The 14,022-nt window shown below is 35.5% G+C and overlaps 1 protein-coding gene across 1 annotated transcript in view; it reads right to left on the bottom strand.

Moving 5' to 3' along the window:
* Positions 1–7,135, bottom strand: part of LOC106104067 (protein wings apart-like) — a 12,388-nt gene extending 5,253 nt beyond the window's left edge. Inside the window, exons 1-8 of the mRNA XM_013284005.1 lie at positions 6,550–7,135; positions 4,378–6,335; positions 3,841–4,029; positions 3,587–3,691; positions 3,013–3,156; positions 1,885–2,006; positions 1,437–1,563; positions 621–836 (exon numbers count right to left, since the gene is read on the bottom strand). Coding sequence (XP_013139459.1) covers positions 621–836; positions 1,437–1,563; positions 1,885–2,006; positions 3,013–3,156; positions 3,587–3,691; positions 3,841–4,029; positions 4,378–6,335; positions 6,550–6,709 — 3,021 coding nt within the window. The 5' untranslated portion in view covers positions 6,710–7,135. The remainder of the gene's footprint in view (positions 1–620; positions 837–1,436; positions 1,564–1,884; positions 2,007–3,012; positions 3,157–3,586; positions 3,692–3,840; positions 4,030–4,377; positions 6,336–6,549) is intronic.
* Positions 7,136–14,022: the final 6,887 nt, after the last annotated feature.

The following is a 14,022-nucleotide window of genomic DNA, read 5'->3' on the forward strand; positions in this document are numbered from 1 at the left end:
TGCAGAATTGCTCCAACTTGACGCCTTCTGTGTGGTCATGGTATTGCACCGGACGAGCCAGTCCACTAATGTAAAGATGTTAAAGCTGCCTCTCTGTCAGTCTTTCATCTGGTAAACTTAATCACCATCACCAAATCACTATATGTCATTATAAGTAAAGGAGTAACATTAAGCCATAGTAACCAATGGCGGAATAGTTGACTTCACACATATCTTTGAATATCGCCAATATCTGCAGATTACATCACCATGCTTTCCTTCACCGTAAGTACATCGGGTAAATTATATGTTACTAAATTCGAAAATAACATTGATACATGGCGGGATTGGAATCCAAGATCTGTATATTTACAAACGACAAATTATAAACTCAGCCACAATAAATGTAGACAAGAACTCGTGTCTCAAAATAGGTGGCGCCATCGTAATTATTTTTTCTGCGTTTGTCATTTGACAAGAACTAGTCGTTGCGTGGGAATGACAGGTTTTGTTTAGTTTCTACTTGGTTTGTTACAGCGCCATCTATCGACTGATGTCGAAAACATGAAGAAATCTTTTTTTCAAAACCAGTCAAATTCAATCTTTCGATTTCTCCCTTGATACCAAAAAATATGACTTACATTCTCCAATACACGCATGCACCTATCGGCCTTGCGCAGTACGTCGACCTCAGCAGCAGTCCAGGCGGCGGCGGGCGCGGGCAGACGCGCCGCGCACTCCTGTATGGTGCGCACGATGTGGTCCACGCCGCCCAGCACGCGCAGCTCCTCCTTGAACCACTCGCCCGCGCGCTTCGACGTCAGCGACAGCAGCGTCTCCATCGCCAGGTGACCCACCTGCAACAGGTCACAACATTACTTATCTATACTAATATCTATAATTATATCTATACTAATATTATAAAGACATAAGATGTGTATTTTTGTATGTATTGAAATTTAAAAAACTACTGGGCTGATTTCTACAAGCTATATTGCTACAAGCTGATATCGAAGCATGATGTCGAAGGCATTAGTTGACATTTGTGCATTTGAATTTTGATATTTTACAAATGTAAACAATAAAATAAAGTTTTTATAATTTCATGCGGGAACAGCTTGTGTGGATATTCACCGCTAGAGGTAGACTTAGGAAGAGATGGAGGTATTGCGTAAAAAGCGACATGATCAAGAGACGATAATATGCTTAAAGGGGTAAATTAAGCTATGATTGCGTATAGAGATGTATGGAAGAAGCAAAAACTGTGCCGGCTCTCCATAAGGACAAGGGCAAGCTGATGACTGAAGATTAATGTGAAACTAAAACCTGAGGCATCGTTCTATGGGAGTAGAATAAGAATTAGGAGATGATATAGTTGAGATAACTCTGCATTATTTATAGACATTTGTTAGTAAGTATTGCCATAGCCAACTGATAAAACCACAACAAAATCTTACAGTTATATTCTCCAAGTCCAAATGCGTCGCTTTCCCTTGGCTCTTGATTTCAGCACACAACTCTCTGACCCTTTCTTGAGTCTTTGCAAGTTGTGCCGATGTCAAACCACAATCATCCAATGCATTCCTGAAAAAATAAACAGTAATAACAATTAATAACTATGTTAAAGATTAATTTAATTGTCTGTAATAAGACCACTTTGTTATTTCAGTTTTATTTTCAAGAAAGTTATTCACAACTAGCTTTCGCCCGCGACTCCGTCCGCGTGGAATAAAAAAAAAAGCAAGTAGCCTAAGTGTTCTTCCAGACTATGCTCTACATCTACACCAAATCTAATCAAATTTCGTTCAGCTAGTTAGGCCACAAACTCTGACAAATATCCATCCATCCATCTAAACTTTCGCATTTATAATATTAGTAAGAAGTAAGATTAGATTTGTTACTCACTTGTGAGAAACATCAGACTCCAGCAGATTCAGCATAAGCTCCAATGATTCTCTGTCCAAGTCCATGTTGAGGCGATCTTGTGACAGCACAAACATAACCGTAGCAGTACACAGACCCAAGCTCTGTAATGCATAATATTAATTTACAATTAAGATTTATTCAAAATGTTCTATAATAAAAGTCCCTTGCCTTTTATGTTTCTGATACTGAGTTTATTACAAACAATCTGTGAATAGAAAAAAATAGTTGACCATAATTTCTTCCAAGCTATGTTCTAAGTCCATACTGTTAACTTTTTAACTATTTTTGATGTATTCTGTATTCTTAAAAGTTATTTGTTAATCTGTGCTATTTATTGATATATTTATCTTTATTTACAACATTCATCATCCACTTGCCCTTATCCCTTATGGAGGGTCGGCACAGTATGTGCTGCTCTTCCATACATCTCTATCAGCTGTCATATCTGAATTCACTCCTTTCTTAAGCATATCTTCTTTCACACAATCCATCCATACTTTCTTCGGTCTTCCTCTTCCTTTGTAGCCATCCACACTCAATCTTAACACTTACTGGTTTATGTCCCCATCATTTCGAGTGAGTGTATTTTCTTTATTTACAACATTAAAACAACAATACTGTTAGGAAAATATTAGGAAACGGAAAGAATAGTGGGGGGGGGGGTTGGTTTTATAAAATATATGGCAAGGAGGATGTGTTTTGAAGTAATTTACAAGTGTTGTGTGTTGTGTCCGTCCGTCTATATTTTAAAGGAAGTCATTTCTGGGAATATCTAACAAAATGTATCAGAGATTGATGTTGGAGCTGCTCACTTATTGCAAGAACATAAATGAGATGTTGTACATTTGAGTTTATGTTTTCATGGTTAGTATGTGCACATATATTTCGCAGTTGTGTACATTGTACAATTACCAATTTTTACTTTTGTTGTCTGGAAAGTGAGAACGATAATGGTGGAGAGCAAGACGCGCTCAAGTGTTGAAGGACAAGGTAAAGATAATGATCTCGAGCTAGAGATCAGCGCCCGCTCTGGTGTGAGTGCGAATGTAAATTATATGAATAATTATGAAAAAAAAAAAACTACTGAAAATTAGTATTGTTTCTTACTTGATCGTTAGTAGCATCATGCAGTGCGCTGAAGAACTTCTGCACGGTGCCGTGCGCGCGCAGATGCATGCGGAAGGCGGGCGCCGTGCACTTGCTGGCCAACGTGATAGCTGACAGGCAGCGGGTGGACATCGGGTTGTTGTCCTGAAACGCACATACTATACTTGTAACTAGTTAAAAATATATATAGTACTCATTTTTATTACTTATTTTTGTATGCATCATTAGCATGGTATAAAACTTAGTAAGTGACCTGTATGTTCCCAGACTATGTTCTACAACCATACTAATATTATAAAGATGGATGATATGTATTTTTGTATGTATTGAAGTAACTTAATAACTACTGGGCCGATTTGAAAATTACTTTCACCACCAAAAAGCTATGTTATCACTGGTTAACATAGGCTGTATTTTTAAATTTATTAAGATCTGTTAAGCCGTTTTCAAGATACACAGTAAGAAACATCCATTGATCCATCTAGACATTATTTATTAAGATTACTCTTTTGTATGTATGGATGATGCATGATTTTTTTTTAAATTGAAATTAACTTATGTACTTATAACATACCTGCAGTGCATCAAGAAGGTATTCCACATCATCATTGAACTCTTGGAACTCTCCAATTTCTTGAATTTGATGTGCTTTCTTTACATTTCTTACAACAGTGTAATACTGAAAACAATAATTATTTTCACAAGTTCATAAAAACATAACTTTGCATATTTCACTACAAAACATTTTCTTTAGACTCAAAAACATTTCATGTCAAATCTTTAACACTATAGTTAATTTCTTTACTAATTCTATTTAATTATACTCACTTCTTTAGCTTCTTTGGCACAACGGACACTAGTGTAGGGCACACCCGGCTCGGTAGCATCTATTTCAGCTATTATGGGATCAGGAGATCTGTATCTTGTGACTCTAGTCAATGCTTCAGGTACTTGACGGACAGGATTACTCACTTCTGGGTTTTCAGGCCTTTCAGGTCTTGGAGTCTCATTTCCTTTCTAAATAGTAAGGAAAAGCATTTGAGATTACATTGAAAAAAAAACTTAAATAATATACAATCAACGGAACACTACAAAAAAACTAAACAATAAAGTATTTCTCTAATAAAGTACCACATTAAAAATGGTTTAATGAGTTTTTCAAGAATAAAAGCAAATTTTAATATAAATGTAGTTTAATAAGCACATTTATGTAATAAGTATTCATTCTTAAAGTTCAACAAAGTAATTTTAGGCAAGGTCATGGTCACATGGCAAGTTCACTTTCATATGTAAACATAATATTGGCATGGAATTTCTTAACAAATTTTAGTGGATCATATCAAGACTATTAAAATGAATACTTACATCATTTGCCCACTGATGTTTGTACAAATGCCTTCTTTTTCTTGCTGGTAACGGAGATGGGTTATCATTAACCAGAGATTTGCTCTTAAATATAGAACCTTTCTTCTTTGTTATAACCAACTTAACACTTGGCTTATCATCCGCACCATCTGGTTCATTTACACCATTAGGAGCTTTAAAATGATCATCAGCTATGTTTCTTTGTGATTCTTCCTCTGAATTCTCATAGGGACAACTATTGTATGCAGAATCTGTTGATTGTGTTGGTGTATTGTTACATAGATCTTCATTTGAATCAATTCCTTGACTTTCCATTTGACTCCCGGATTCAACATCTGGATGATTTCTATCTTGATGATCCACTTCCTTCTCAGTCTGAGATTCTCCATCCTTTTCCTCTTGAATTACTCTATCATCTTCATCCATGTCATCACTTCTAGGCTCCTCTGCCAAATGATCATCATCTTCATGACTTTCATCTTGTTGTGACACACTCATAGAGTCTTCAAGATTTGTGGATTCAATATCATTGGTAGAATTATCTTGTTTCTGTTTATTCTTTTGCTTTTTGTTAACTTTAGATTTTTGCAAGTCATTGGCCGGCTTGGATTTATCATTATCACCAGACAGTATGTTGATCAAATCATTATCATCATAATGAGATTCAGCATCTTTCTCAGTTTCTGAATTAATCTCATTCATATCATTGGACTCTGGAACTGCTGCAACATCAAGTCTTCTCTTACTCTTCCTGACATCTTTTTTAATATCACTAACAGTCTTTGTTACATTTTTGTTTGAGACTTTTGATGTTAATACATCTAAATAATCATCATTCTCACTGTAGTTGATGTTTGGCCTATTTCGTCTAGACCTACCTTCACTTTGTTTTGGTTCAGGTAGAGCTTTTAGTTCTGCTTTAGATTTTGATGTTGTATTTGTAGTATTTGATTTTGCCACTTGTGACTCCACATTATCTACTTTTGTCTTAGTGATTGACTCCTCTTCATGAACGGGTGAAGCTAAAGTCTTATACAGATCATATGTATCGGTACCTGGTAATGGTGAACTGGGTTTTTTTAGGGGTTCATCATCACTGTTTTTGTGATGACGTTTGTGTGATTTGTGGTGTCCTTCTTTTTTATCCTTCTTCTTATCTTTCTTATTTTCTTGATTTAATGAAGAACATTTTATTGTGATTTTGAGGCCTTCATGTTTGGGTGAACAAATTGTTTCCATAGAAGGACTCTTTTTATGATCAAAATCAGAATGCATGTCCATAGAAGAATGTCTATCAGATCCAGGAGAAGTAAATCCTTCATTTGAATCTGTGCTTACTATTCTTGATGTACCTTTTGATATTCTGAGTACAATAGGTGGTGGTTTACGTTCCTCATTTGATTCTTTGCTGGTTGAAGGGCTGACTACTTCTGGTATTGGTTTTGCTGGCACTGGACTGGAAATTAATGGACTAGCTTTGGGTGACTGTGCTTTCGGTGGTAATGATTCGTATCGGGTTGTCATATCTGGTATGGGACTATTGCTACCATCCTCTGCATAATTTATAACTTTGCTGCGGTTACGCACCAGATATCGCTTATTGGGTGGTTGTGAATTGTCACTGATGGGTTCTTCCTTTTTGGAAGCTTTAGTAGCCACTGTAGTCTTTTTAGGTTTTGCTTTTTCAGAGTTGCGACGGGGTAACTCTGGTGAAGATGAATCTCTATTATATCTACACTTTTTAGTTGATTTCTTTTCCTTAAAACTTGGTGGATGTTCAGGTGAAAGCGGTGGTACTTGTTGAGGTGCATAAGCAATTTGCGGTACAGGTGGAAAAGTCTCAGCATTACGAGATTTGAAAAATTTCTTCGGTTTTGGTGGAGGTTGTTCTGTGTCTACAGCTGGCACAGTCAAAGGACTATTTTGATCTTGCACAGGCTTTTTCGCAGTGTTATATGCTGGAATAAATTATCTTATTTAACATCGTTACAATTCCACATGTTAGTAAACATTGCATACAAAGATTCCAACTAGACAGATGTTACTTTCACTTATGGATATTGTGCACAATTTCGGAATTTGACATTTTATATTTATTTGTTACTTTGCTTTTTAAGACGAAAACACAGGTTTGAATCATAAATATCTCAAGGCTGAGCTTTTAATACGTACCGTAAGGAGCGCTTCTGATTGATGTAAAACTGGTCATTCCCCATTTGCCAACAGTTCCCGCTGAACGGGCGGCTGAGGGACAATTGCTGTTTTCTCTAAACAGCGCACTGTCCAGCGGCACAGCCACGCTGCCACCTCGGCCTCTTCCCCAGCGTGACATTCTGATAATTTCATCAAAAACGTTGACACCTGCCCTAACTCCGTAAAACGATCACTACTCCAATTGTCAAATTTGTAATCGGCACATGTTGTGTAAGAAGTTTAAGTTTCGTTCAAGTCGGTTTATCGATGATTTTGCTCAAATCTCATATACTAAGATTTAGTATAGAAATGAAAACACAATCCATAAAGATAACACACCCGCCATTTTTACAGTAGTATACTTTTCCCACCGACCCATTCGAATGTATAAATCACTGAGAACTTGGGCTTCACTTTAACGAAACTTACATTACATTTGCCAATGTTCTTTGCAATCTTGAGGTAGTAATTTAATGTTGACTGTAACATTAATAATAACAAATAGGACACAAACTGCGATGTTGTCATCTCATAACAGCAGCAGCGCCATATTGGTAAAGCAAAACAAGGAGAATTGTTAGCCAATAGGAACGCAGAGCGCAGTCAAACCATAGATAATAAAATTATTCCTTATGGATTGTGTACAGATAATAAAAATTTAGGTATATATATTATATAGTATCTATTACAAATAATACTATTTTCTAAAAAGTCTTACCGTGTTTCCATTATCGTGGTACACGTACAGAAACATGTTGCATCTATTTTTTTAAGATAGCAAAAAACGAGACAATGTGTTTCTGCGCATTTACTAAACAGTTCAACCTTTGGTTAACAAAACTTGCGGTCTGTAAACATAAGAATTCTAACGTTAAAAACCATAGCAGCCGTCCGTTATTACCTTATCATATGGAAAAGTTTACTTAGTTAAAAAAAATGTTTTTAAATACATCTAATAGATGGCGCATATTTATCCATCTATAAGAACTTCGATGCCCGAAGACGGGTTTCTTCGTGTCCGTGCTCCAATTACCTGAAAATACCCTTTGCTCTAGTTTCTAGGCGTTTTTAATTAACTCGGTTTGCCTGTCTAGGAGAATTTGAAATAAACACATTTTTAGTCATTCATAATGTACCTGCACACCGATACCATCGTTTATCTATTTCAATGCATGTATATGTATGTGTCTCAAAATTGTAGAAACTTGGCTCCGGAGACAGTGGTGTCATAAAACTTTCTTGTTAAGGCCTTCCAGGTGGCGTTTCTTCTGGCGCAACACTTGTACAGAAAAAACAACTGCATTGTTAAAACATTTTTTTTTATTTAAGTAAATGGGAGTGGGACATTTTTGTTTAGATGTTTTAACAGTGAAAGCCAACGGTTAGATGCCATGACCATACGTAGTTAAGTATGTACATATGTATCTAGATATAACTGGATATAATTTTAATTATGGCTTTGCGTTGATACCTTACTAGTAGGTAATGTTATAAATGCGAAAGTTTAGATGGATGGATGGAAATTTGTTAGAGTCTGTGGCCTAAATGGCTTATCGGATCAGGATAAAATTTGGCATAGACGTAGAACGTGATCTGGAAGAACACATATGTATACTTCTTACTTTTTTCCTTTAAATTCCACGGGGACGAAGTCGCGGGCGAAAACTAGTTGTAAATAACTTTCATTGAAATAAAACTAAAAGAACAAAGTGGTCTTATTACAGACAAGACAACAATTAATCTTTAACATAGTTACTAATTGTTAATACTCTTTATTTTTTCAGGAATGCATTGGATGATTGTGGTTTGACATCGGCACAACTAGCAAAGACTCAAGAAAGGGTCAGAGAGTTGTGTGCTGAAATTAAGAGCCAAGGGAAAGCGACGCATTTGGACTTGAAGAATATAACTGTAAGGTTTTGTTGTGGTTTTATCAGTTGACTATGGCAATACTTTCTAACAAATGTCTATAAATAATGCAGAGTTAACTCAACTATATCATCTGCCAATTATTATACTACTCCCGTATTGTCAATGCGTCAGGTTTTGGTTACATGTTAATCTTCAGTCATCTCAGTCATCACTCCCTTGATTACGATTATCCGCATGAAATTATAATAACTTTATTTTATTGCTTACATTTGTAAAATATCAAAATTCAAATGCACAGATGTCAACAAATGCCTTCGACATTGGATAACAATTACCGTTACCATGGCAACCGTCCTTCCTGATATCAGCTTGTTGCAATATAGCTTGTAGCTATCAGCCCAGTAGTTTTTTTTTAATCTCAATACATACAAAAATACACATCTTATATCTTTATAATATTAGTATAGATAAGTAAAGTTGTGAACTGTTGCAGGTGGGTCACCTGGCGATGGAGACGCTGCTGTCATTCCTAAATGCCCTCAAGTAATGGCATAGCATATTTATTCCAGTCCGGGTTTAAGCTGCAATAAGCTTTGCGAAGAAACTCTTGATCTAATATGTTTTTTTCAATAAAACTTCATACGTAATGTAGAAAACGTGGAATAACATTCTTGTCGTGTAATGTAATCGATCCGTAGGTTTCTAAGAAATAAATTGCGATAGTCTTTTGTACATACCTAGGTACTCGGTGAATCCGCATATTATATTTTCACATCCGGGCGATAAGTTTGCAACTTGCAACGTTGGCCCATAGAAACAATCACTCGCACTCATTTAATAATTGCGAAAGTTAGGATGAATGGAAAGATTTTTGTTACGTTATACCTATCTCTAAAACCTACTTATTTAAAGGACAAAAAAACCTGTTGCGCCGACCTTACGGGAGTAGGATAAGGAATCCTCCTTTAAATTTATTGGAATTAATCATCCTATGATGATGATACCCTCAAACAGTTTAACGGATAACAATCAATTTGGCAGAGATGTAGACAATAGGCCGGAAAAGATATAGGCTACTTATTAAGGTTTTAATTTCGCACGGACGAGGTCGCAAGCTAAAGCTAGTCATTTAGTACGGCTTCGACAGCTTTAAACAATTAAATACTCAAGTAATATAATATTCAATATGAATGTTTTAAGTGCTCACCCGGAATAATCTGGATCAATCAGTCGGTTTCTGGGTTCTTTTTTTAATAAAGATTATTTTTCTTATAACTTTTTGTAATCAAGAATATGAAACTTGCGGACAATATTTAACTTCATTATTTACCTACGGACGTGGACGGAATTTTGGATTTCGTTCCTATGTTTATTCCCGGTCGTAAACGACGGTTGCCATCTTTTACCGCGCCATCAAATTGGCAGGGTTGTAAAAATAGCACAGCGCCATTCGTCGGGCAGCAATAAAACTGAAAGGTCCCAGCGACCCCCGCTTTATCCCCACGCGGACAATTTAATAGTTTTTCATTACTCAAGTAGAGACGCCTATAAAAATAAGAATAAAGTACGCCAAGAAAATTGCATGTCTTGCATAATACTGCGTGCCTATTGCCCCGGGATCGTAAACGGTATTGCTTTTGGGGTTTTATTTCATTTGGAATCATTCCACTTATTGTGTACATATACAATGAAATTAATAATAGATTGTAAAGTCAACGGAGACAATATAACATGCTTTGTATTTACGAAATGATTTTGTAGCAGTTACGGTATTTAAGCATTCTCTGTATTGCCCAAATATATCCTTAAACACTATGTAGTTACGTGTTTTAACTAATCTAGTGTTTTGAAATCATTCCCCAAGCTAATACATAATGATGTTTCAAAAACCATGATTTATAAAAAAAACCGCTAACTCGCCTATTTTTCTTACTTAATGTTGCGTTGTTTCTAAAAATACAAATTTATTGAAAATAATATGATAAAAAGATACGACGAGAACTAAAGAAGCACTAAATTATTGCAAATGGAGATTTTATTAACTTAGATTATAAACTGGCTCAATTCATTCCATCGTTAGAATTCGTTTAAACGCTTCAGGTCTCTAGCCTTACCAAGTTAGGTGTGATGTAGGCCTCAGTCTGTCACCACCGTAATCTAGTCCGATTTGATTGTTTTCACACATTTGAATTTCTTTCCACATTATTTTCCTAAATTGTGATCTCGGAAAAATGTAACTGGTACATTAAAAAATTGAGAAGACATCGTTACGGAGATAGAACCTTTATTTTTTTAATTCCAGTGCTCACTGTGCTACGTAAGTTAATTACTGTTGTTAGTATTGCTTTGTCAAATATGCTTTTAAGGCTTGAGTGCATATTTGCGAATTCACGCAAGGGCATTTTAGACTAGAGAATGACATAGTCCGAGACTGATTTTTCTACTTCATTATAAAATAAAAGACGTGAAGGAAACAAGGTATCTATTTACATAGTTCATTTTAAAGATTTTTTTTAATAATACAAGGTGGCAAACGAGCAAGCGGCCACCTGAATCTACCGAAATGGAAAGCGACCGCTGTCCATAAACATCCGCAATTGCAGATGCGTTGCCTACCCTTAATTGACGGAGGAGGAGACGCACATAAAGAGGACATTTCCCCTTCCTATGCGTCTATTCGATGAAAAGAAAGTCTTGTTTTACTTCTTCTGTAGGTTGTACCGTACTGTACCTATGTACCGCTAAATATTGTCAAAGTATTGTATTGACACTAGTCGAGTTCATATTCACGAAAAGCCACCGGATTAGGGGATGAAGTCCGCATAGGTGTAGGATTATTTTCTGTAGAGTCGGTAAAATAGTCTGCTGTGTATTACAATATTGATAAAATATCTATAAGTAGTGTGTATTTAATTTTTTAAAGACTCGTATTTCACTCTTAGTTCGAAACAGTCTTATGTATGTCTCATTAAACCTAATTCGATGCAATAATAAGATTGCCTCCGCGCCTTGTCTAGGGCCGTATCGTAGAATAAGTAAAATCCCGGGCTACCTAGAAACAAGATATCGGCTAATGATAACGATTTCTTGTTAAAAGCCTACAGGTATTAAGACTATAGCTGCTTGTTTTTGTGTAATCTTGTTCTAGAATCATCTGTTTCAACATTTATTTAGCTTTTTTAATGAACACGGGTGGACTAAGATGATCTCGAACCGATTTAGTTATGATTACATAGCTTATCGATAAAAAATATATAACTACAACGAGCTGTTGCCCGCGACTTGGTCCGCGTGGTATTAGTAAACATACGAACTATATAAATAACAAAAAGCTACGTATCCTTCGGGAACCGGACACCTCGGGGATGAAGCTTATCCCATGTATACTCCAGACTTTATTTTACATCTGTGCCAAATTTCAATAAGATATGTTGAACCGTTGCAGAACGATCGAGTAAACATTAAAAAACTAAATTAATTAATCCTACGGGAACCGTAACTTATCCCGGGATAAAGAGTAGCCTTTGTGTTCTTCTAGACTATGCTCTAAACCTGTGCTAAATTTCATGGAGATCCGTTCAGCCGTTTAGGCTACAAACGCTAACAAATCTCCATCCATCCATCCATCTAAACTTTCGCATTTATAATATTAGTAAGAATAAATGGAGATTAAATGGAAAACAGAAATTTCCATTTAAGAAGTTGTCTCTTATGATGTACTTTATCGAAAACCGAAAAAATGTTTATATTCAGTTAGGTATTTTACTGTCTACCACAACAGAATTCACAAAACAAATGATTACTTTGCGTATAGTTGCCAGTAGGTATTTTTGAGTTTTTGAGTACGTTAATTTTTTTTAGTATAAAATGTTCCTTTATCTGCGGTAGGTCGTTTGTGTTGATATAAAATATTTATTTATAGTTATTTGATTTATTGATCATAGTCAATGTTTTTCTGTTCCATTACCGCAACACGACCAAACAGTCTTGATATATGACATCGTAAATCTCAAATTAGAGGTTTACGCGCCTTTTACAGCTGCTCATATAAAGCGGAACTAATCAGTCTACGACGAGATATCTCCCGATATCGGACCCTTGTTATATTCCATGGGAATAGGGGAAGAAAATTCCCTCTTAAGGGATATTGGAAAAAAGATCGTAAATAAGTAGATTGGAAATGTCATGTGTCTGTGGGAAGCTATTTTTATTATATTACAGAAATGTATCGAGATTAAAAAATTGTGAATCGAACGAAACATTTCAGGAACCGTATTCATCGTTTTTGTCATATCAATTTGGTAAAGAATTAGATAAAATCCAGGCGACTATTTATCTGGATATACGTTTTTTCTTTACAATGAAGTTAAAAGATTCAGAAATAGTTTACGCACGTCTACACAAGGATGCAATAAACATGGGATTCAAATTAAAACAACAGTGACATTACTTGTAAATAAATAGGCTTAGGCGGCACTGCGTAAGGAAAGAAATTGACTTCTTGGCAATTATCAGCCTCCGTAATGTAAATTGCTAAAGCACTAAAGGAAAACTAGGGGCCTTAACTTACCATAAATATTAGACAGTTATTCTGTGTTCATTTTAGGCTAAATATAAACCATTTTGTACGATGTCTTTATCGGCACTCTTGGTTTTTAATTTTTGTCATGAATATTGAAATAATAACTATTATGCACAGGATTTCGAAATACGAGCTTGACCAATCAATTATACTAATATTATGAAGAGGGAGGATTTATGTTTGTGTTGTATTGTATTGTATTAATTCAAAAACTACTGAGCCTATTTCAAAAATTCTTTTACGATTATAAAGTTACGTTATCAGTACGTAAGATAGACTCACTCTATTTTATTATATTTTAATTTCAAAATGGTAAAGTTGCGAGCAACAACTAGTAGGTACTTAATAAATTACTTATTCTGAAAGTAAGCTGGAGATGCATATTTATGCTGAAACAACCACGTGGACGTCCATAACATCGAATAGCGGCGGTCAGAGTCAAACTCCTGTGTAAGTAAAAAGTGTTTATTTTTTTTTTGTGGTAATTCAATAGGTAGCTTAAATTTATCTATAGTTCTTTTTATGTAGCTACAAGTATATATCCATCTCTGTTTTTATCGTGGCCGTCCGTATAGCTTTTTTATTTTTATGAGGTACGTGTCACGCCGGCTACCGTCTCCGACAATTATTTATACGCTCAATAAAACTGTACATCTACTACGGGATATAAACACGATGCAATATCGAAAAGAACTTTATTCGACTTGGGAAGGACCATGTCTCTAATAGATTATCAACCTTACAAATAAACGCGGTACAAAGTTAAACTTGGGAATAAGCCGAGTATAAGCGAAATTTTTACTAATAGGTATTTAATTTCAAACCGGTTTAGTGTACTTAATCTTTTTAAGTAGAAAAGTATTAGTACAATTGAAAACCATTCCATACAAATATAAATTATTGAGTAAGGGGTTGGGGTAATTAGCTCCAGAAATTAAAGCGTTAGAAGCAGTGGGTGCTAGTTATCCGGTAACTAAAACTGTTAAACGGATATGAAC

Source organism: Papilio polytes, unplaced genomic scaffold (assembly GCF_000836215.1).
Source record: "Papilio polytes unplaced genomic scaffold, Ppol_1.0 DF823691.1, whole genome shotgun sequence".
NCBI lineage: Eukaryota > Metazoa > Arthropoda > Insecta > Lepidoptera > Papilionidae > Papilio > Papilio polytes.